The sequence below is a fragment of the Pongo pygmaeus genome, chromosome 6 (genome assembly GCF_028885625.2).
Source record: "Pongo pygmaeus isolate AG05252 chromosome 6, NHGRI_mPonPyg2-v2.0_pri, whole genome shotgun sequence".
Taxonomy (NCBI): Eukaryota; Metazoa; Chordata; class Mammalia; order Primates; family Hominidae; genus Pongo; species Pongo pygmaeus.
The window spans coordinates 151,027,737-151,052,851 of NC_072379.2; the positions used below are offsets into that span (position 1 = coordinate 151,027,737).

The window sequence follows — 25,115 nt, forward strand, 5'->3', positions numbered from 1 at the left end:
CGGAGCTTGCAATGGGCCCAGATCGCAGAGATTGCGCCACTGCACTCCAGCCTGGGGGACAGAGCGAGACTCCATCTCAAAATAAATAAATAAATAAATAAATAAATAAATAAATATAAAAAGCTAAAAATTAGGCCTTGCCTAGAGAAGAGAGTCACCCTGGATTCTAGCCTCACCTAATATGAGGCTTTCCCTATTTTCTCAGCTGAGGGGTAAGGACCCTTAGGACCTTGGAACTCCTGGATTCCACCTGCTGGTTGGAGCTTACAGGCAGGGGCCCCTGGGGGGCTGTGGCGCCCTGTGTGATGTCATCAGGCTTTGTAAGGCGGGCTGTACTGCCCTTTGAGTACTACTGTGTGGCCCGGCAACCCAGCACAACCAGGTATCTGCTTGGAACCCAGCCACCATAAAGCCTGCTAGCTAAAAAAATTTTACATCTCTCAGTTCATTCAGCACAGACCCCTGCCTCATTCACCTGTGACTCTGCTTGGAAAATACATCAGTTACAAAGCAGCCAATGCAATTATCTCAAGGGTAGGTGAAGTGAGCGCCGTGTGCTAGAAGTGGCAACAAAGATTGGGGGAAACATCTTTCACTTTGAATCAGCAGAAGCAGTACATCAAATCACTGCGTCTTGAAGGAGATGCTAGCTCTGGGGGTTAGGATTAAGAAGATTTATTTTATTTTTTAAAGGAGGAGTAGCCTCCAAGCTGGTTACACCACTACGAAGATTTATTTTATTTTTTAAAGGAGGAGTAGCCTCCAAGCTGGTTACACCACCCTACATGTGGACTGGGTATTGTAATGGCTTTAGTTCATGAAAAATAGGGACATTTTTCATTACATGCGTCTTTATGCTGGTAATGTTCATACGGTGATTGTATTACTTATTTGAAAAAAAAATAGGGAAATAAAGGCCCTTAGCAGTGTCATAAAGTCCTAGATCTTATATGGAGATCAGTATCAAGATGATCCTAGGAAAGCTAGGGTTAAAAAATGCTGATTATAAACTGGGCACAGCAGTTGGCATCTGTAATCCCAGCTCCTGGGAGGCTAAGGTGGGAGGACCATGTGAGTCCAGGAGTTCAAGATCAGCTTGGATGAAAGAGTAAGACTCTGTCTCGAGAAAAAAAAAAAGGAAAATAGTGTTGATTATTTACAGAAAAATTAGTTGTGATATTATCTAAAGCATGGTCATGTTTTCCTGATTCAATAGACTCGTATTTTTTTAAAAACTTTGGCCAGGCATGGTGGCTCCCAGCACTTTTGGGGGCCAAGGCAGAAGGATCACTTGGGCTCAGGAGTTTGAGACCAGCCTGGGCAACATAGCAAGACCTCATCTCTATTTAAAAAAACAAAAAACAAAAAAACAGGTGTGGTGGCACTCACCTGTAGCACCAGCTGCTTGTGAGGCTGAAACAGGAGGATCTTTGAGCCTGGGAAGTCAAGGCTGCAGTGAGCTGTAATTGGGCCACTGCACTCCAACCTGGGCAACAGAGCGAGACCCTGTCTCAAAAAAAAAGAAGAAAAAATAAAGAAAGAAACTCAATGACTGTAAATGCAGATTTAGGCTAGGGTTTTGGGGTGTGGGGGTGCGTGTTGGTGACTATTAGCTGCATTATTTTCTCTACAGGATTCTTTTAATCATCTGCTAAGTCTCTTTAATGCACTTAACATTTTATTTGCTGTACATATGAATCCTCATTGAAATATATTTTACAAATTCTGTGCTTTTCTAGCATTGAATTCAGCATCTTTTAGTGAAGAAAATAACCGAACATGCTTTTCTTCTGAAGACACAAAGTCCAAAGGCCAATCACACACCTCTTACATTGATCTCTTGGTAGGAGGGGTTTTCTGTGTTTTGTGGGAGTGTAGGGGGTGGGTTGGGAGGTGAGGTGCTTGTCACAGAGAAAACATAATATAAGAACTCATATTAGTAAAATAAGAAAATTAAGGAGGTTGGGGATATGTTCATAAGTGTTCACATCTAAAGAGAATTCCCCCCAAGTTTTCCTGATGTATTAGAATCTTTCTAGAGAATAATTTATTTTTCAGTAATAATCCCATTGACACAGGATTCTTTCAATGTCACTTTGCCAGCTGGAAATTTCCCGGCTGGCAGCACCCCTCCCTGGGCCTCGCTTGGCTCTGGGCTCACCTCTGGTCTTGCTCTGCCCACTCGACCCAGCAGTCTGTGCTCGGCTGGCGCTACTGACCTAGATTCCGCACACACAACTGCTCTGCGCTTAGCCCATGGCTGGTCTGGGTGTGCCACAACCGTCTTCCACCTTGGGCACCAGCATCTGGATGAGGGAGAACATGGTGGTGCCTGAAAACTCAGAGATGCCAACCACCACAGAGCCCCAAGGGGTGTTACGGCTCTCACCTGTGGAGTCCCAAGGTCTGAGCCCCCAAGGACTGTTACAGCTCTCCCTCTCCTTCCTGCCACCTGCAGCATGGCGAAATGGGGTTGGGGAGGGGGGTGTGTTATGGCTTGTTTGGTTGCGGCAAACAGTGCAAGGGGTGTGTTGCAGTTCATTTGTGCTACAGCTCGTTCTGTCCCACCATCCTGCTCCAGCCCACTCCTCCTAGGCTGGCCCAGCCCTACCACCACTTCCTATCATGTGGGGTGGCCACCTGGCACTGGCAGAAGGTGGGAAGGCTACAGTGTTACAGCTCCTTTTGCACCCGTCATTTGGTGGGTCCCAGGTCTTTGTCCTGAGTCCAAGAAGAATGAGGTTACACAGACACTGGAGAGTCAGCAAGGCAGAAAAGGGTTTTATTGAGCAACAGAACAGCTCTTGACACAAGAGGGGATCCAAAGTGGGTAGCCCTCTGTGTGAGAGGGGGCTCAAAGGTGGGTAGTCCCAACATGGGGCTGAGTCTGGGGTTTTCATGGGCTCAGAATGGGGAAGTACATGCTGGGAAGAGCACCAGTCCTTCCAGGTGGGCCTGGAAATAACACCATTTGATTGGCTAGAAGGCATTGATGAAGTTCTCACTCTGGTCATGGACTCTGGCAACTCAGTTTTCAGGCTTTAAGCTGTCTTTGGCTTGAAGGTCGGATTTCACCAGGGACCTGCCCCTCTCTGCCTAGGAATTTGTCTGTCTCCTGTTGCTATCACTATCATATTAGTGCATGTGTTTATTTTGTATATTACATTTGGTTGTCTCCCCTTACCTATTTTTTTTAACTAGTTTCTAATTGCTTTTGGTTTTTGGAGAAAGTTGACATGGAAGTTAACTTTAGATAACTTTAAAATTTAGATATTTAATAGGGAGATATGGTGGTAATGTAAATTAAAACAGCTTTATTCTCTTTTCAGGTGTCCTAATTAGCCATTTTCCCTAGTTAGAAGTTGCCTTCTTCTCTTTATATATTTGATATTTTAATTGGCATAATCAAATATTTTGTTTGTAAAGTGCTATTTATTCAATCAATGAATCTCTATTTTGCACCCAGGATCTTGGCCAGAGTGTTAAAACCTGTGTCCTGGGGGATATTTCTGTTGTAATAAATGCTCCCAAATCCAAATTTACATTCCCCCTCCCTTAATCTGTATCCTCTGGACTCAGTCCCATATGTGCACCCTGGATGCCCGCTGGTTCAAGATGGCTGATTTTGCGGCTCCTTTGGGAACACTCTCCTTCTTCCCTTAGCAGGGTAGCACTTTCCCACACAGGCTAAGTTGTAATGTGACCCTACTTATTGATCTGGTGGCCAGGAGGGTACTGGGGGGAAGATCCTGAGGCAGGGCATGTGTTGCCTTGCAAAGCAGAGGAGGAGAGCTAGCCTTGTTGGGGAGCAGCGAGCCATTTCTGTAGGCTCAGAGGGTTCCTATGGACCTGGGCCTTCCAGGTCTCTGGCGTGTCTCTACCCAGACAACCCCATCCCAACTGTCAGAGCCTCCTTCCTTCCCTGGATAGAAGATAGCAAGGCTTGAGAATTCAACCTGCCCTGGAGCTCTGCTGCCCTGATAATCAGGCCCTGGGCATGATCCTCAGCTCTCCCTGCTCTTAGGTTGTAGGAAATGAGATCCTTCATATGCTAACAAGGGCCTCTGACTCTGTTATTTTGCTTTAAATTGGTGATTACCATCCTCAGCCTTCCTTGCCTTTTTCAAATGCAACCATGGCATCCGACAATAGCCATCTACCTTGTAATATTTATAATTACTCCTCCCTGTTCCTCAGTCAAGCGCACCAACCAGAACATTCCTTTCCACCTATATTCCATCCTGATTCACAGCCAGTGAGATTTTAACAAGCACATATCAGCCATAGTATGCCAAGGGCTTTCAGAACACCACCTTTCCACCAACAATGGGATGCTCAGGGCCAGCCACCTGGAGGGTGGCCTAGCCCTAAAATCCCCTTTACAGCCCATTTTCCTGGACCATTAGCAACCGTTGTACTAGGTCAAGTTCCCCAGGAAAAAGACTCTTAGACTAAGATTTGCATGGAAAAGTTTATTAGGAGCAGATCTGGGGACAAACACTGCAAGACAGGGACACAAGTAGGTTCAATCAGAGGAAGAGGCTAGATGGCGATGCAGTTTCCAGAAGAGACTCCACCCACCCCACAGGCAGCTTGCACTCTCCAGAGTCCCCCCAGACAGACAAGGGAGCTGCACCCATTGACCAGTCTTTGAATGTGAGATCCCCAGGGAGGGGGACACTTGGGCAAAGCGGCTTGCCTCGGTCATGAGCTGTGAGCCTGTGGCAGCTACTTCTCACGGCAGCTGGGAGAATGGTTGTCTCTGCCCTGAAGGCAGTGTCTGGGTAGTGCAGCACAGCATCCCATGTAGAAGACATCTTGTCCAGGTCTGTTCAAGTCTCTTTGAGGGGACAATGTCCTGTTCTGGTGGTTTGATGCCACGGAATTGTTCTGGATACCAGGTTCTGTCAAGCAGCGTGGGTTTCCTACTGAAGCTACAATGCATATGCAAGCCAGTTCCTGGGACACACCTAAGGTCAAAACCGTAGAAGTCAAAGCCAAGCAATCTTGTGCCTATAGCTCCAGCACTTTGGGAGGCCAAAGATGGAGGATCACTTGAAGCCAGGAGTTCGAGGCTGCAGTGAGCTATGATCACGCCAGCTGCACTCCAGCCTGGGTGACAGAGTGAGACACCAACTCACAAACAAAACAAAGCCGTGCACAGTGGCTCACACCTGTAATCCCAGCAACAAAACAAGGCCATGCCCAGGGGCTCACGCCTGTAATCCCAGCACTTTCGGATTAATCCCTTGGGAGGCCAAGGCAGGCAGATTGCTTGAGCTCAGGAGTTCGAAACCAGCCTGGGTAACATGGCAAAATGCCATCTCTACAAAAAAAATACAAAAACTAGCCAGGTGTGGTGGTGGGCACCTGTAGTCCCAACTACTTGGGAGGATGAGGTGGGAGGATCGCTTGAGCCAGGGAGGTAGGTCAAGGCTGCAGTGAGCCAAGATTGTACCACTGCACTCCGGCCTGGGTGACAGAGCTAGACCCTTTCTCAAAACAAAACTGTAGAAGCCAAATTCTGTTCTCAAGTCAGAGAGAGGACAAACATGGGAGACAATACTAAATGTTCAAAGGCCAAGAGGACACTTGAGCAAATCAGAGTGTGGGTCGAAGGAGGACAGACGCTGAGGGTCCTAGAGCTTGGACTGACCTGCAGGGCCTAAGGCTCATTTCAGGGATTACCTTTTCCAGGTGCAGGGATGACATGTGACGGAAAGGGGCAGGGTCCAGGGGACAAGTGTCTGATGTATTCTTGTGTTTACCAGTATCCATGCTGTTTGATATGGTTTGTTTGCATTTCTAATCTGTTTAGAAAATCTTTATTTTAAAAATGTTTTTCAGTGTAATGCATACATATAAAAAATAAAATAAAAACAAAATCTTATAAAGAAAATCAGCAGGTCCCTGCCCAATTCCTGCCCAGCCCCCAGTTCAACTCTCTCTTACAATCACTTTTGACTCTTCAATCTGGTTCTTATGATAGTTACCTTCTTATTTTTTTTTTTAATGGAGTCTCACTCTGTTGCCCAGGCTGGAGTGCAGTGGTGTGATCTCAGCTTACTGCAACCTCCAACTCCCGGGTTGAAGTGATTCTCCTGCCTCAGCCTCCTGAGTAGCTGAGATTACAGGCGTGTGCCACCACACATGGCTAATTTTTGTATCTTCAGTAGAGACAGGGTTTGACCATGTTGGTCAGGCTGGTCTTGAACTCCTGACCTCGTGATCCACCCACCTCGGCTTCCCAAAGTGCTGGGATTACAGACCTGAGCCACAGAGCCTAGCCCATCTTCATATTTTAAATGGAGTTCTTAGACTTCTATTTTTTGATTAATTTTATACATCAACTTCATTTTTATTACATGACCTCCATTTCTTCTAGTTTATTTTTCCTTAAAAAAGTCTGTGTGATTTTCTTTCTTTTTTTTTCTTTTTCTTTTTTTTTTTGGTTAATGCAGTAATCAGTGTTTGCATCTTACCACTCTGTAAATACTGTTCCTTAATTTTTACCATCAGCTGTGTCATCTACCTAAACTTCTCCATCCCACATACTCTTCCTGTCAACAGGGTTGCATTCAATGTCCTGGGTCCATGTCTGGGTTTTGTTTGTTTGTTTGTTTGTTTGTTTAATAGACAGAGTCTTGCTCTGTCTCCCAGACTGGAGTGCAGTGGCATGATCTCAGCTCACTGTAACCTCCACCTCCCGGGTTCACGCAATTCTCTTCCTCCAGCCTCCCAAGTAGCTGGGATTACAGGAGCCCACCACCATGCCCAGCTAGTTTTTGTATTTTTAGTAGAGACAAGCTTTCACCATGTTGGCCAGGCTGGTCTCGAACTCCTGACCTCAAGTGATCCACCCACCTTGGCCTCCCAAAGTGCTGGGATTCCAGGTGTGAGCCACCGTGCCCGGCCCATGTCTTCTTTATTTGCTTTTTCCTTTATTGCCATTTGCAATCCACAGGTAGTTTCCCAAAAAAGAATACATGGAGAGTAATTTTTATGAGCCCTTTACATAGCTGAAAATATTTTTATTCCACTCCCAAGCTTGATTAAATTTTGACTAGATCAAGAATTGATCCATAAAATTTCAAGCTGTTTTATAGTTTCACAATCCAGTGTTGCTTTTGAGAAGTTTGATGTCATTTTGACACTCTTTCTTGTCTCATTCATTATGTGGGGCATTCTGTGGGCCCCTTTAGTTCTGGAAATGTTTGTATGATTGCGCTGACAATTTCCTCTCCATTTTTCTCTCATCACTTTGTGGAACTCGTTACTGGGTAGATGTTCTTTCCTCCTAGAATGAAACACCACAGGTCTCAACTTTCTCTTAGGCTTCCCTCTGCCATTTTCTTGTGCATTTCAAAATATTCCTTTCCCACCATTTTTCTAATGATTTTTATTATGTATTTCTTTATTTTGAGACAGAGTCTCACTGTGTTGCCCAGGCTGAAGTGCAGTGGCACGATCTAGGCTCACTGCAACCTCAGCCTCCCGGGTTCAAGCCATTCTCGTGGCTCAGCCTCCCAAGTAGCTGGGATTATAGACGTAGGCAATCATGCCCAGCTAATCTTTGTATTTTTAGTAGAGATGGGGTCTCACCATGTTGGCCAGGCTGGTCTCCAACTCCTGACCTCAAGTGATCCGCCCACCTCGGCCTCTGAAAGTGCTGGGATTACAGGCATGAGCCACTGCGCCCGGCCATTTATTCTAATTTTTAAATGTGAACAATCATGTTTTAAATTGCAGCTTCCCTTTTTTATTCTCTCAATGCTCCTTTTTCATAGCCTGTTCCTCTGGTTGTATGAGTGTAGCACCTTCTTTGATCTCTCTGAGCAACCAACATCAGTGTTTTGATATTTTCAAAGTTCTCATTTCTTTCTTCCCCTTTCTGGTTCTATTTGCATTTTCTTTCTTTCTGGAGGCTTTCCTCAAATGTCTCAGGCAATCCTTGGCAGCTGTAGGAGTCAGCTCCGGCTGCCATAACCAAGTCCAACAGACTGGGAGGTTTGGCCAACACTGATTTTCCCACAGTTCTGGAGGCTGGAGTCGGCATCCAGCTGCCGGCAGATTTGGATTCCCCGAGGCCTGTCTTCAGGGCTTGCAGGCCTTCCCACTGTGCCCTCACCAGCCTTTTCTCTGTGCAAGCACCTGCCTGGGGACTCTTCCTCTTCCCATAAGGACGCTGGTCCTATTGGAATTGGGCCCACCCTGTGACCTCATATAACCACAATTACCTCTTTAAAAGCTCTGTCTCCAAATACAGTCGCACTGGGGCTTGGTGCTTCCACATGTGAGTTGCAGGGGGACACAGTTCCGTTCATTGCAGCATTCGATTCTGATATGGTTTGGCTGTGTCCCCATCCAAATCTCATCTTGAATTCCCACATGCTGGGCCAGGAACCCAGGGGTAGGTCATTGAATCACGGGGGCAGGTCTTGCCCATGTTGTTCTCGTGAGAGTGAGTAAGTCTCACGAGATCTGATGGTTCTATCGGCGGGAATTTCCCTGCACAAACTCTCTCTTTGCCTGCTGCCATCCATGGTGTGGCTTGCTCCTCCTTGCCTTCCAACCTGATTGTGAGGCCTCCCCAGCCACGTGGAACTGTAAGTCCATTAAACCCTTTTTCCTGTATAAATTACCCAGCCTCGGGTATCTTTATCAGCATCGTGAAAACAGACTAATACAGATTCCAATCCCAAAGTGAGATGCCAGCCAGCTGATTGGAATAGCTGAGTGTTGGGCGGACCTTGGCCACAGGTGTGCTGTCTTCAGGGGGACGACCCAGGGAGCCAGCTGCCTTACTGGAAGCTCTTACATTTCAGCATGTGGAGGTCTTTTCTCCAGGCCCTGTCTTCTCATCCCAGAACGATTCTCCTATCAATCCGATCTCAAACATAGCAAACTGGCTGCCGGGATCCTGTGTGGGAGGAAGGAAAGAGGACAGATGGACCCAGACACTCCACATCCACATATTCTAAGTGACACTCTTGGTTTTAGCCCCAAGCTTTCCTTTGTAGAGGCTCAGCTTCTACCAGTCTACTTCTCCAAAGAAGAAACCACTCTGACTCCTGCCTGGATTTTGCTGTGCAGGGCTGGGCGAAGAGAGCTGACTATTCTGAATACTAACATGTGGCTTTCCCCAAGCCTGCAGCCATGTGTCCACTGACTCACCAGAGGCCTCCAAGCCCCAGGCTGCTCCAGGGTTAGCAGCCTTGTTTCCACATCAGAGTCCTCTGACTTTCCAAATTGTTACTACGCGTCCCATAACATTCTCTCCTCCAGACGTGTTAAAATCTCATGTGCGTTGTTCCCTCTACCACTGTCTTTTCCCATGAGAGTTTTTCACAGTTGAGTCAAGAAGGAGAGAAGACACACACACATTCAATCTATCATCTTTAAAGGAAACCTCTCAAGACTTTCTTCTTTTTAAAATAAATTACAATTTCAAACAGAAGGAAAATATAGAGAAAAATATCATGAGCACTCTGTTATCATTTATCAAGCTCAATCAAATCACATCATTTTGCCACATTTTCTTCAGAGCTTTTTAAAAAAATCAGCATTCACGGTAGGAGGCTGGACATAGTGGCTCACACCTGTAATCCCAACACTTTGTGAGGTTAAGGCGGCAGAATTGCTTGAGCCCAGGAGTTCAAGGCCAGCCTGGGCAACATAGTGAGACCTTGTCTATACCAAAAAATAATAATAATAATTAGCCACGTGTGGTGGCATGTGCCTGTGGTCTCAGCTATTCAGGAAGCTGAGGTAGGAAGATCACTTGAGCCCAGAAGGTCAAGGCTGCAATGAGCCATGTTTGTGCCACTGCACTCTAGCCTGGTTGAGGGGAGTGAGACCCAGTCTCAAAAAAAAAAAAAAAAAAGGATACAGTAGGAGTTCTTTATTCTCCTCCCCCCAACCATGGAGGTAATCACTGTTACGTAAATTCACTATTATATATATATATATAATCACTATCATGTAAATTTGAGTACATCATTCACATGCATGGTTTTTTTCCCATGCATTTGCTACATATTGGTGTACCCATAAATAATTGCACTGCTTTTCATGTTTTCCAAATTTATATCACACCCTACTTGCTTTTTGCACATGATGTTTTTTAGACTTCACAGCACTAGTACACATAGCTCCAGCTGATTCATTTCCATCATTGAAAGAGTAGCCTCACTTTATTAGTTCTCCTGTTGAGGGAAACTTCAGTTGCATCTAGTTTTCTTTTGTTCTTTTCTTTCTTTTTTTTTTTTTTTTTTTTGAGACGGAGTTTCATTCTTGTTGCCCAGGCTGGAGTGCAGTGGTGCGATCTTGGCTCACTGCAACCTCCGCTTCCCAGGTTTAAGCGATTTTCCTGCCTCAGCCTCCTGAGTAGCTAGGATTACAGGCACCTGCCACAATGCCCGGCTAATTTTTTATATTTTTAGTAGAGACAGGATTTCACCATATTGGCCAAGCTGGTCTCGAACTCCTGACCTCAGGTGATCCACCTGCCTCGGCCTCCCAAAATACTGGGATTACAGGCATGAGCCACCACACCCGGCCAGTGTCTAGTTTTCACTATGACAAACATTACTTTAATAAACATTCTTGTACCTGTCTCATGATACATCTCTTTAGATGAGAGCTGCAACTTATGAGTCTCTTTAGGATATATCTCTAAGGATGGAACTGCTTTATCGTATCATATACATGTCTTCAACGTGGCTAGATATTGCCAAAACGATTGTGCCATTGTGCCATCCAACAGCGGTGGGCCACAGTACTCATTGCTCCCTTTATTTCCAGCATGTGACATTGTGTGTTTTTATGTTTTTAACAAGCTGCTTGAAGTCAAATCAGATTTTTTAGAGATCCATACTATCACTCCAAGGTAGACTGGGTATGGATAAGGGATGAGTAAGTCTTCTTTGATGGTATTTCCTATATGTACATGAGTATGGGCCAATGACTTGAAATGACACCGTATGTTTTATAAGCATATTACACATTTTGATGTTAAGTAATCTTAGGAATATCAGTTTTAAGAATTTGTGCTAATAGAAATAAGGACACACTTTATGTATATGATAAGGACCATCAACGTGATTGTTTTTAAAACACTAAAAATGGAATTTAAGCCAAGTAGGTGACCTACAAACCATTAGAATATCTAATACTGCTTCTCTTAAATCATTCTGATTTAGGAAATTGAAAAATGGACCTTTGAAAATGCTACATTTACAATGAGAAATGCCATAATTCAATGTTTATTCTATGGGTCCTTGACATTTGGGATCTGGACAGCTCTGTTATTCATATATTTGCACCATAATCATGTGAGCAACCAGCAGAAGAAAAGCCAAGAGCCTCTGTCAGCTTGGTCCTCTGGAAAAAAAGTGCATCAGCAAATTATCTATGGCTCAGAGCAAATACCAAAACGTCATGTAACAGTCAAAAGGACTGATGAAGATAAAACAAAGTCTATGTTAGGTAAGTATTGGGATTTTTTTCCATTAGCCATTTGAAGGGGAAAATATACAACAATATTTAATATTTGGAAGAGTACGAGAATACCCTTTTTAAAGCAATTTACTTTTTAAGTTATAAATTATTTTATATACCTGTATATATCCATACATAGAAAATAATAAAACAAGTATGCATGTATTTACCACTTAAATTTATCATTTTAAATATAGTTTTGCTATATTTGCTTCAGATAGCTTTCTGTTTTTCCAAGAAATAAGTTGTAATAGTACAGTAAAAAGTCTACCTCCCTCCCGTCCCCACGCCACCCTCAGAGGTTGTCTGACCTGAATTGATGGGTGTCTTTCTCATGCATGACTTTCCACTTCCTCTGTATATTATCCCTAAGCAAAATATTGTGTTCTATATTTTTAATATATTTTAGGTATTCTGATACACATGTCTTTTTGGAATTTGCTTTTGTCCCTCATCACTATGTAAGATTATTTTCCCATGTTCCCACACATGAAGACCTAGTTTTGCCAGGCATGGTGGCTCACACATGTAATCTCGACACTTTGGGAGGCCGAGGCAGGAGGATCACTTGAGGCCAGGAGTTCAAGACCTGCCTGGGGAACATAGCAAGGCCCCAACTCAACAAAAATAGTAATAAAAACTAGCCAGATGTGGTGGTGCATGCCTGCAGTCCTAGCTACTTGGAGAGCTGAGGTGGAAGGATCGCTTGAGCCCAGGAATCAAGGTTACAGTGAGCTATGATTGGGCCACTATACTCCAGCCTGGGCAACAGAGTGAGATGCTGTCTCAAAAAAATAAAAAATAAATAAAATACAAATATGAAGACCTAGTTTAACAAAATAAACCCAAAGAAAGATGAAGAAAATAAGAGTGGAAATTAAAGCCTTAACACACAGGCCTACTATTTCTGTGAATCCCTGCTCTGAACGGCCCTCCCACTAGATAACTAGGTAGGTGTGGGCCTGAAACCCTACCCTAAGCACTCCAGCGTGTGACACACAACAGCCCCTTGGCAGGTCTCCTGCTCATTTCCCCGAGGTCACACCCTAATTCTGGCTCTCAGTCTTAGCACTTGGATGGTGACAGAAAGGAGAGAAACAGCAAACCAAGGGTGAATGCCAGGGGGACAGTGTTGCTTTCTGGAATGTGAGTAGAACCTGATTCTCTGCCACATGAAACAAGTATTGGGATGGCCAAACTGTTTCCCAAAGTAACTGGGCCACTTTATATGAGTGTACAAGATCCCATTTTCTCTGGATCTTTGCCAACTCTTGACATGTTCCAGTTTTTAAATTTTAGCTATTCTAATGGGTGAGTAAAGTCATCACTTTAGTCTTAATTTGTATTTCCCTGATGACTAATGATTTTGAGCACCTTTTCATGTGCTTAATAACCACTCATATATTGTCTTTTGTAAAGTATCTTTTGGAAACTTTTGTCTATTTTTAAATGGGATGTTTTTCTTCTTAATTTTTAAGACTACTTTATGTATTCTAAATTCAAGTTTCTTGATATGTGAGTTTCAAATGTTTCGGACAAATCTGTAGCTTGTCTTTTTATTCTCTTTAATGGTGTTATTCAAAAAGCACAATTTTACATTTTAAAATTTTCGGTTTTTTATTTCATAAGTCCCCAAAATGCCTCACAATGTTACATTTTGGTGCTGTTCAATTCATCCCATTTTCTTGTATGATTTATGGTTTTTATGTTTCATCTGAGAAACCTTTGCTTACCTCAAGTTCACAAAGATTTCATTTTCTGTTTTCTTTTGGAAATGAATGTAAAGTTTTAGGTTTCACATTAGGGCCATGATCTATTTCGAGCTAATTGTCGTGATAATGTGAGGTAAGAATAAATGCTCATTTTTTCCATATGGATATTGTGAGAAACAAACTCACCCATCCAAACCCAATAAATGGACTCAGAGACCCGCAGAATAGTGAAAGTGCGACTTTTAAAGGCGGTGATGCAAGATCGGGTGTCTGGCACGCAGACATACCTAGCAGTTTCAACCAGCAATGTGTCCCCTAGTGCGCAGATCCCTCCCCGGTTCCTCATAGACTGAGTACTGTGGGGTCACGATCTTCCCGGACGTCGCTTATTGATTGTTAGGCAGGGGCTTCAAGTATGTTCTTTAGGGTCTTTCTGCTGCATTTTATTGCAGCCCACAATGCATTGCAACTCTCTCAGGACTCTTCAAACATTTGATTTATGGCCCTAGTGGCTGCACTTAGCTGATAAGAAAGGGTACAATTACGTATGTTGCAAGCTAACCAAAACTAAATTCTTTTTGTTTTGTTTTGTTTTGTTTTTGAGACGGAGTCTTGCTCTGTCGCCCAGGCTGGAGTGCAGTGGCGCAATCTCGGCTCACTGCAAGCTCCGCCTCCTGGGTTCACGCCGTTCTCCTGCCTCAGCCTCCCGAGTAGCTGGGACTACAGGCGCCGGCCACCACGCCAGGCTAATTTTTTTTGTGTTTTTAGTAGAGACGGAGTTTCACCGTGTTAGCCAGGATGGTCTCGATCTCCTGACCTCGTGATCCACCCACCTCGGCCTCCCAAAATGTTGGGACTACAGGCGTGAGCCACCGCGCCTGGCCCCAAAACTAAATTCTTTGGTGGGTGGGGAGGGGGTAGTTGAGGGGGTCCCCACCAATAGACGCCTGGCCGCTGGGTGAAAGGGAAAGCAGGAAGGGGCGGGGGGTGGGGGTGGGGGTGGCTCGGTACCTTCTGCTTCTTTATCTCCCTATTTCCATGTAGCCTGCTTAAACCTATACTAAGCCACTTAGAATTGAAAATGGACCATCACATATAAGTTATTTTCTACACATATCCAGTTGATCCAACACCATTTGTTGATAAACTTCCCTTTCCCCACTGATACAATCAGAATATTTATCCCTCCATGTCTCATGTTGAAATTTGTCCCACAATGTTGAATGTGGAGCCTGGCAGGAAGTGTTTGGGTTATGTGGCCAGATCCCTCATGAATGGCTTGGTGCCTGCCTACAGTAATGAGCTCTCCCTCTATTAGCTCATGGGAAGGCTGGTCGTTTCAGGAGCCTGGCATGCCCCGCTCCTTGCTCCCTCTCTCATCACGTGACCTGCCTGTTTCCTCTTTACCTCCTGCCAAGATTGGAAGCTTCCTGAGGCCCCCACCAGGAGCAGATGCCGGCTCAGTGCTTCTTGCACAGCCTGCAGAGCTGTGAGCCAAATAAATCTCTTTTCTTTGTCAATTACCCAGCCTCAGGTATTCCTTTATAGCAATGCAAAACGTACTAAAACACCCACCTTTACCAAGAATTACTTGACCATTTTTGCACAGATCGATTTCTGCATTATATTCTGGTTCTTTTAAAAAATTGTTTTGGTTATTCTAGATCTTTCCTTTCCTGCATCACTGCTAGTAAGCCTTTACTTACATGACTCTAATTACATTTTCTTGCAGGTACGGATTTTAACCATACAAACCCAGAACTTCATAAAGAACTTTTACAATATGGATTTAATGTGATTATCAGTAGAAGCTTGGGCATCGAAAGAGAAGTGCCAGATACCAGGAGTAAAATGTATGTTGTCTCTCTCTTTCTCTCATTCTCTAGATAGATAGACAGACAGACAGACAGACAGATAGATAAAAAACAGTTACTAACCAGATTTTAATTTTATCATACTAGAAATGTTATAGATTCCTATTTTTAGGACTTGAAATCAGATAATGTCAAGATTCTGTTTCAAGATTCTAATGCTTATAATGTACAGAATATCTTCTTCGTGGGCACAAAATGCGTTCTAGAGGTTTCCAAGAATTGAGTTACCCACAGATCTTTTTATTAAATCACCAGTAAGGGCTTCTGGCCAAAGGGGCATTCATTCGTGATAGAAAATGCTCTGGACAGCTACCTTTTATTCCCCAAAATTTACTTTTTTCAAAAAAATTGTTCCTTCAATTGTTGTATTAATAATTATTATGTTAATGATTAACATAATCGTTATGTTATGTGATAAAATACATGTAACATAAAATTTGCCATTTTAATCCTTTTTAAATGTGCAATACAGACATTCACATTGTGCAGCCATCGATACCATCCATCTCCAGAACTTTCTCACCATCCCAAACTGAAATTCTGTACCTGATATGGTTTGGCTCTATGTCCCCACCCAAATCTTGTCTTGAGTTGTAATCCCAGGTGTCAAGGGAGGGACCTGGTGGAAGGTGATTGGATCATGGGGGTGGTTTCCCTCATGCTGTTCTCATGATACTGAGGGAGTTCTCATGAGATCTGATGATTTTAAAAGTAGCAGTTTCCCCTGCATTCTCTCTCTCTATCTCTCTCCTGCCACCATGTAAGACACGCCTTGCTTTCCCTTCACCTTCCACCATGATTGTAAGTTTCCTGAGGCTTCCCAGCCATGTGGAACTGAGTCAATTAAACCTCTTTTGTTTAGCAATTACCCAGTCTCAGGTAGAATCTTTATAGCAGTGTGAAAATGGATTAATACAGAAAATTGGTACCAGGAGTGGGGCACTTCTATAAAGATACCTAAAAATGTGGAAGCAACTTGGGAGCTGGGTAACAGGCAGAGGTTGGAATAGTTTGGCGGTCTCAGAAGAAAAGAGGAAGATGTGGGAAAGTTTGGAATTTCCTAGAGACTTGTTGAATGGCTTTGGTAAAAATGCTGATAGTGATAAGGACAATGAAGTCCAGGCTGAGGTGGTCTCAGATGGAGATGAGGAACTTGTTCAGAAATGGAGTAAAGGTGACTCTTGTTATGCTTTAGCGAAGAGACTGGAGGCATTTTGCCCCTACCCTAGAGATCTATGGAACTTTGAACTTGAGGTTTGGAAAATTTGCAGGTGACTATGTGGTAGAAAAGAAAAACCCATTTTCTGGGGAGAAATTCAAGCCCAACCCAGCTGCAGAAATTTGCATAAGTAATAAGGAGCTGAGTGTTAATAGCCAAGACAACGGGGAAAATGTCTCCAGGGCATTTCAGAGATCTTCATGGCAACTCCTCCCATCACAGGCCCAGAGGCCTAGAAGGAAAAATGATTTTGTTGGCCAGGCCCAGGGCCCTGCTGTTCTGTGCAGCATTGGGACAAGGTGCCCTGTGTCCCAGCCACTCCAGCTCCAGCCATGGCCAAAAGGGACCAAAGTACAACTAAGGCTGTGGTTTCAGAGGTTGCAGGCTCCAGGCCTTGGTGGATTCCATGTGGTATTGGGCCTGTGGTGCACAGAAGGCAAGAGTTGAGCTTTGGGAGCCTCCACCTAGAATTCAGAGGATATATGGAAACACCTGGATGTCCAGGCAGAAGCCTGCTGCGGGGGCAGAGCCCTCGTGGAGAACCTCTACTAGGGTAATGCAGAGGTAAAATGTGGGGATGGAGACACTAAACATAGTCCCCACTGGGGCAATGCCTAGTGGAGCTGTGAGAAGAGGACCACCTTCCTCCAGACCCCAGAATGGTAGATCCACCAACAGCTTGCGTCATGCACTTGGAAAAGACACAGGCAGTCAGCACCAGCCCTTGAAAGCAGTTGCGGGGGATGAACCCTGCAGAGCCACAGAAGCAGAACTGCCCAAGCCCTTGGAAGCCCACCCCTTGCATCACTGTGCCCTGGATGTGAGACTTGGAGTCAAAGGAGATCATTTCAGAGCTTTAAGATTTAGGGGCCAGGCACTGTGGCTCAAGCCTATAATCCCAGCACTATGGGAGGCTAAGGCAGGCAGATCACGAGGTCAGGAGTTCAAGACCAGCCTGGCCAGCATGGTGAAACCCCATCCCTACTAAAAATACAAAAAAAAAAAAAATTAGCCAGGCATGGTGACGTGTGCCTATAGTCCTAGCTACTCGGGAGACTGAGGCAGGAGAATTGCTTCAACCCAGCCAGCAGAGGTTGCAGTAAGCCAAGTTCACACCACTGCACTCCAGCCTGGGTGACAGAGCAAGCTCCATCTTACCAAAAAAAAAAAAAAGAAGAAGATTTAATGTCTGCCCCGCTGGGTTTCAGACTTGCATGGGGCCTGTGGCCCCTTTGTTTTGGCCAATTGGCCAATTTCTCCCATTTGGAATGGGAATATTTACCCAATGCCTTTACCCCCATTGTATCTTGAAAATAACTAACTTGTTTTTTATTTTATAGGCTCATAGGAGGAAGGGACTTGTCTTGTCTCAGATGAGACTTTGGACTTGGATTTTTGGGTTAATGCTGGAATGAGTTAATAATTTGAGTGACTGTTGGGAAGGCATGATTGGTTTTGAAATGTGAAATGAGATTTGGGAGGGTCCAGAGGCAGAATGATATGGTTTGGCTCTGTGTCCCCACCCAAATCTCATGTTGAATTGTAATCCTCAGGTGTCGAGGGAGGGGCCAGGTGGGAGGTGATTGGATAATGGGAGTGGTTTCCCCCATGCTGTTCTCATGATAGTGAGGGAGTTCTCAAGAGACCTGATGGTTTTTAAAGTGGCAGTTTCCCCCGTGCTCACTCTCTGTCCTGCTGCCATGTAAAATGTACCTTGCTTCCCCTTCACCTTCTGCCATGATTGTAAGTTTCCCGAGGCCTCCCCAACCATGTGGAACTGTGGTCAATTAAACCTCTTTTGTTTAGAAATTACCCAGTCTCAGGTGGTATCCTTATAGCAGTGTGAAAACGAAGTAATACAGTACCCAATAAACAACAACTCTCCATTTCCCAATCCCAGCACTTCCTGGCAGTCACCATTCTACTTTGTGTGTCTATGAATTTCATTACTTTAAGTACCTCATATAAGTGGAATCATATAGTATTTGTCTTTTTTTGTGACTGGCTTATTTTGCTTAGCATGATGCCCTCAAGGTTCATCTATGTTGTAGTGTGTATGTGCTAATGCGTTTTTAGCATCTTTTAAGTTCTGATGGTTTCCAGACAAAAAGGGCCAATATTCTCCTTTAACTAAATGATATTACATTAAGGAATATCCATGAAACAGGAGAAATCAGGGCCACTTTGCCTTGTTGCAACTTGTGTGCAACACAAACATTTGAAGCCACAAATATCACTTATGATATGGTACACTCAAGACACGTGGAGTTTGTACATGATGACACAATGTATCTGGGTCATGATAAAATATAAAACTTAAATTTACTCAAACCATAGAACATGGTATTAACATAGAGAACAATATTTCACTGAACTGAATATTTACTACAAAGGTCACCATTTTAAAATATCTTTTAGGTTATGAATTTCTCTCTGTATCATCATTTGTTCTCCCTAAATCTCACCTTCTAAAATAGTATGATTGCTTTTTCTTCCCTTCCCCCATCACATGATTACTGTTCAGAAGAACAAAGTTTAGAGAGATTTGTCCAAAAGGAAAAGTGGACTTGGCAGTTTTAATATTTAAAATATAACTTATTTAATAGGAAATTCAATTCTGCACAAAGAACCCACTACTATGTTTAAAAATTAACTTCTAAGAGCAGCTACCACTATCTGGAGTCCAACCAGATTTTTAGCCATTATTATAATAGCCATATTATTTCATTAAATGGAATTCTCATTTTAGCTTTGCCTCGCTTTTTTAAAAAAATGTAATTTGGTCTCATAAAATGAGTTTGGAAGTGTTTCTTCCTCCTTAATTTTTTGGAAGAGTTTGAAAAGGATTGGTATTTATTCTTTAAATAAATTCAGCAGTGAACCCATTAGGTCCTGGAGTTTTCTTTGGTGAGAGATTTTATTCCTGATTGAATGCCCTTACTCATTTTTAGTCTGTTCAGATTTTCAGTTTCTTCATGATTCAGTCTTGATAGGTTGTATGTTTCTGGGAATTTATTCATTTCTCCTAGGTTATCCAATTTGTTGGCATATAATTGTTCATAGTAGTCTTTTATGATTCTCTGTTTTTCTGTGATACCAATTATGTCTCTTCTTTCACTTCTTTTTGAGTCTTCTTTTTTCTTAATTAGTCTAGCTAAAGGTTTGTCAAATTTGCTTATCCTTTTAAAAACCCAATTCTTTGTTTTGGTTTGTCTTTTCTATTGTTTTCCTAATCTCTATTTCATTTATTTCTGCACTTATCTTTGTCATTTTCTTTCTTTTACTAAATTTGGGCTTAGTCTGCTCGTCTTTTTCTTGTTCCTTCAGATATAACATTAGGTTTTGTATTTGGAAACTTTCTTCTGCTTTGATATAGGTGTTTATTCCTATAATCCCCAAACTTAGTACTGCTTTTGCTGCATCCCATATGTTTTGGTATGTTTTTTTATTTCCATTTGTCAAGATATTTTTAATTTCCATTTTAATGTCTTTTTAAAAATTTCTTCTTTGGCCCATTGGTTGGTTGGGAACATGTTGTTTAATTTCCATATATTTGTGAGTTTTCTGAAATTTATCTCATTATTGATTTCTAGTTTCATACCATTGTGGTCAGAAAAGATACTTGATATGATTTCAATCTTAAATTGTTAAGACTTGTTCTGTGGCCTAATATTTGATCAGTCCTGGAGGATATTCCATGTGCCCCAGAGAAGAAACATATGCTCATCACCTGTTGGATAAAATGCTCATGTGTGTCTGTTAGGTCCATTTGATCTAAAGTATAGTTGAAGCCCAGTATTTCCTTATTGATTTTCTGTCTGGATGATCTGTACATAGTTGTAAGTGGGGTATTGAAGTCCCCTACTATTATTTTATTGCAGTCTATTGCTCACTTCAGATTATTCAGATTATTCAGATTATATTTGCTTTATATATTTAGGTTCTCTGATGTTGGGTGCAGATATGTTTACAATATGTCTTCTTGATGTTATATCTTGGTATTATATTACCAACTGGCAATATAATATTGTTTTATCTTCTTGATGAAATGGGCCCCTTTTCACCATAAAATGACCCGCTTTATCTATCTCTTTTTGCAGTTTTTGACTTACTGTCTGTTTTACTTCAGTATAAGTATCCTCTGCTCTCTTTTGGTTTCCATTTGCATGAAATATCTTTTTCCATCTCATCACTTTTAATCCTTGTATATCCTTAAAGGGGAAGTGAGTTTCTTATAGGCAGCATAAGTTAGGTCTTGTTTTTTTAATCATGTTTTTCAGATTGAGGTTTATGTATGTATTTTCAGAAGTCTGCAAATTCTTAATGAGATTCTCCATGAGAATTCTAAAATTTCATCTTCCCACTTATATATATATGTTTTTTGAGATGGAATCTCGCTCTGTCACCCAGGCTGGAGTGTAGTGGCATGATCTCAGCTCACTGCGACCTTTGCCTCCAGGTTCAAGCAATTCTCCTGCCTCAGCCTCCTGAGTAGCTGGGATTACAGGCATGCACCACCACACCCAGCTAATTTTTGTATTTTTAGTAGAGATGGGGTTTCACCATGTTGGTCAGGCTGGTCTCAAACTCCTGACCTCAGGTGATCCAACCACCTTGGCCTCCCAAAGTGCTGGGATTACAGGCGTGAGCCACTGCGCCTGGCCTATTATTTTTAATTAATATATATTTATACAGGAGGACAGCCTGTTACTATTGTCACCAAATTTCTGTAGGTAATGAGAAAAGTACTAGTAAACTTAATAGGTACATTATACAAATGATGTCAAACAGAGGCAGACCAAATACCTAAATTATATGTTATGACAGGTTACTTTACAATATGGCCAATAGAATTTTTTAAAACAATATTTCAAATACAAAAATAGGACTGAGAGATTTAAGCAAACACACATTACATAGTAGGAAAGTCTAGTCAAATTAAGAAATAAACTTTCCTATAACAAGTAGAAAATAAGTTATAAGTGGTGATGTCATTTCAACAAAACCCAACCTGAAATTAAAATTAATTTATTAATTTGATTTTAACCCTTCTAGCCATATTTCATTATTTTTAACTGTTTTGTTTATAGCTGGGTACAAACTTATGAGCACAAGGAGATTCTGAGCTCATAAGTTCACATATTTAAGAAACATTAAAGTAACAATTCATCTCTGGAGGTTAAGACCTTATTTTCTCTTCAAAAAAAGTCTATGTATGATTCAAGTTTTTAAAATTGTGATTTATGTTTTTCTTTTTTGTGTTATCTTCATCAGATTTTGATATCAGACTTATACTGGCTTTATAAAATGAATTTGAAAGTTTTTGACTCTCTAAAATAATTGGGATAGTATGATCATTACCTATTATATTGAAATAGCACTTGCTTGGTAATTATGAATCACCAGTGCATTTTTTAGTGGTAGACATTGATAAACTTGCAGATTACTGTAAAGTTATTGTTCTACTCAAGCTTTCTACTTTTAGGGGCTATTTAGGACACTGTTGTAATAAAACTTTATTCCACCTGTTTTTCAAATTTATTGGCAAAAAGTTGTGTATCTTATTTCCGTAATTATTATTATCTCCACTAGTACCATACCTTCTTTCTCATTTTTTATTGTATATTTTCCCATTCTCTTTTTAAATTTGATGTGCATTGTTTTGTCTTTCAAAAAACCAACTTTTGATTATACTTACCAATTTTACTTTTTTGTTTTCCAATTCATTAATTTCTAGTTATCTTTATTGGTTCATTTTTATTTCTTTTGGTTTATCCCATTTTTCTTGCTAGTTTATAAGATTGGTTTGATTATTTTACCTCTTTGTGGTATAATAATACATTTATAAATATTCATTTTATTCTGATTTAAATTTTAGCCATATCTCTTAGATTTTAACATGATAGGCTTTCATTTTTAATTTGTATATAATTTACAAGTTTTAACTTCCTCTGATCCAAAAATTATTTAGAAAAATCCATTTTTTAATTGTATTTGAACAAATGAATAGCCATTTACAAATTAGTTTATCAGTCATCTATCACCATGTGTTTCTAATGTGCTTAAAAGATTGTCATTGTAATAGTGCCTGTGCCCACTAGACTATTTCCACTCAAAATACGGCCTGAAAACCAACAGCACTGACAGCCCCTGGGAGCTTGCTAGCCATGCAGAATCTCAGGCCCCAGCCCAGATCTCCTTAATCAGAATCTGCAGTCAGCAAGAACCCCAGTTGAGACTGATGCATGGTAAAATTTGGTACCCAAATATTGGTTCGGTAGGGCTGCTATAAGAAAGTACCATCAGCTGGGTAGCTTAGACAACAAAAATTATTTTCTCTCAGTTTTGGAGGCCAGAAATCTGAAATCAAGGTGTTGGCAGGATTGCTTGCTTCTGAGAGCTGTAAAGAAATTAGGCTCTGTTCCAGATGTCTCTCCTTGGCTTATAGATGGCCGTCTTCTCCCTATAACTCTTAACGTCATCTTCCCTTTTTATATGTCTGTCTCTGGGTTCAAATTTCTCCTTTTTGTAAGAACATGAGTCATATTGGATTAGGGCCTACCCTAATGAGCTCACCTTACTAATTATCTCTACAACAGCTCTTTTTCCAAATAGGATCACATTCTGAGGTCCTGGGGACTAGAACTTCACCATATGAATTTTGGAGGACACAATTCAGCCTAAAAGAGTCCTGCTTTGTACTGAACTATTATTAATGTATAAGGTCAGCAATGTATAAGGTTAGCAAATTTATATGATCAGCTCACTGAGGACAACCAAAGGCCATCCAAATTACTTTTACTCTTTTTTTTTTTTTTTGAGATGGAGTCTCACTCTGTCACCCAGGCTGGAGTGCAGTGGTGCCATCTCGGCTCACTGCAAGCTCCACCTCCTGGGTTCACGCCATTCTCCTGCCCCAGCCTCCCAAGTAGCTGGGACTACAGGTGCCCGCCACCATGCCCAGCTAAATTTTTTTTTTGTAAGTAGAGACAGGGTTTCACCATGTTAACCAGGATGGTCTCGATCTCCTGACCTCGTGATCTGCCTGCCTCGGCCTCCCAAAGTGCTGGGATTACAGGCGTGAGCCACTGTGCCTGGCCTCCTTTTACTCTTAAAAACAGCTTACTTAGGTCAGGAAAGATTTTTTTGGGGGGCGGGGGGAGGGGGGCAGAGTTTTGCTCTTGTTGCCCAAGGTAGAGTGCAATGGCACGATTGGCTCACTGCAACCTCCGCCTCCTGGGTTCAAGAGATTCTCCTGCCTCAGCCTCCTGAATAGCTGGGATTACAGGCGCCCGCCACCACGCCCAGCTAATTTTTTGTATTTTTAGTAGAAACGGGGTTTCACTGTGTTAGCCAGGCTGGCCTTGAACTCCTGACCTCAGGTGATCCGCCCACCTTGGCCTCCCAAAGTGCTGGGATTACAGGCATGAGCCACTGCACCTGGCCAGGAAGGTTTTTATAGACATACCACAGCAACATTTGTTGATCTATTTTTGAGAAACCCACACACACCAGGTTCTCTTGGGGGTCTAAAGAGTCCTCATGTGAGTTTCAGGCTCCTCCACCAACATCAAACTGAAGGGACACAGTTTATTTCCAGTTTTCTTAAAGTGATACACCCAGGACTGACTATAACATCAGGGATGTGATTTTAGCAGCAGAAGTCATCTTGAACCACCACTTCTCTTATTCATGGTATTGGCCTTCCATTAATTCAGTCTAGTATCATATTTTCTCTTTTCTCCTACTTTCTGTCTCTCAACTCAGTGGTCTTACTGGAATATTTTCTTGAGACAGAGTCTCAATCTGTCGCCCAGGCTGGAGTGCAATGGTGCGATCTCAGCTCACTGCAACCTCCGCCTTCTGGGTTCAAGCGATTCTCCTGCCTCAGCCTCCTGAGAAGCTGGGATTACAGTCATGCACCACCACGCCCAGCTAATTTTTGTATTTTTAATGGAGAAGGGGTTTCGCCATGTTGGCCAGGCTGGTCTCGAACCCCTGACCTCAGGTGATCTGCCCGCCTTGGCCTCCCAAAGTGCTAGGATGACAGGCGTGACTCATTTAAGCCCTTTAATTATTTTTCCACATGTTTCTGCACACCCGCATTTTCCCACTCACCGTTACAGACCCAAGTGCAGACAGTGCAGGTGCCCTCATTCCCGTCTGTTCCGGTGCTTCCTTGGCCCTGTCCCTTGGACTCTCCGTTCCTTTGAGTCTGATGTCAGTTCCACTCAGTGGGCATAACTTCTCTGTCTTCATCTTGTCTTGGATAAAAATGAAGACCAGGACAAGGCCGTTTCCTTCCCTAGTGACTTCATTTTGTGAGTACCCTGAGGGGACTGTCCAGGATGCCCGTAGGATTGCCTGCCCAGCACTCCTTTCCCGCTGTTTTTCCCCCTTTCCGTGTGATTGCAGTGCTAACAATGAATTTTTTTTTTTTTTTTTTTTTTTTGAGACGGAGCCTGGCTCTGTCGCCCAGGCTGGAGTGCAGTGGCGCAATCTCGGCTCACTGCAAGCTCCGCCTCCTGGGACTACAGGCCTCCCGAGTAGCTGGGACTACAGGCACCTGCCACTATGCCCGGCTAAATTTTTGTATTTTTAGTAGAGACGGGGTTTCACCGTGTTAGCCAGGATGGTCTCGATCTCCTGACCTCGTGATCCGCCCTCCTCGGCCTCCCAAAGTGCGGGATTACAGGCTTGAGCCACCGCGCCCAGCCACAATGATTTTTTTATTTCAACTCAATTTTCTGGCCCCAGTTGATTAACCCAGGGATGGGCACCTATGGCAAGCTGGGCCAATGAATCTTTTCC

The 25,115-nt window shown here is 42.7% G+C and overlaps 1 protein-coding gene across 5 annotated transcripts in view; it reads left to right on the plus strand.

Moving 5' to 3' along the window:
* Positions 1-295: 295 nt before the first annotated feature.
* GALNTL5 (polypeptide N-acetylgalactosaminyltransferase like 5) overlaps positions 296-25,115 on the plus strand; it is a 63,286-nt gene continuing 38,466 nt past the window's right edge. For 2 of the 5 annotated variants that reach the window (XM_054495255.2, XM_054495257.2), the window contains exons 1-3: positions 1,746-1,843; positions 11,202-11,487; positions 14,944-15,064. In XM_054495255.2, coding sequence (XP_054351230.1) covers positions 11,241-11,487; positions 14,944-15,064 — 368 coding nt within the window. In that variant the 5' untranslated portion in view covers positions 1,746-1,843; positions 11,202-11,240. Of the gene's footprint in view, positions 535-1,745; positions 1,844-11,201; positions 11,488-14,943; positions 15,065-25,115 lie in introns of those variants that run through there. The other 3 variants (XM_054495254.2, XM_054495256.2, XM_054495258.1) reach the window with 3 other exon arrangements.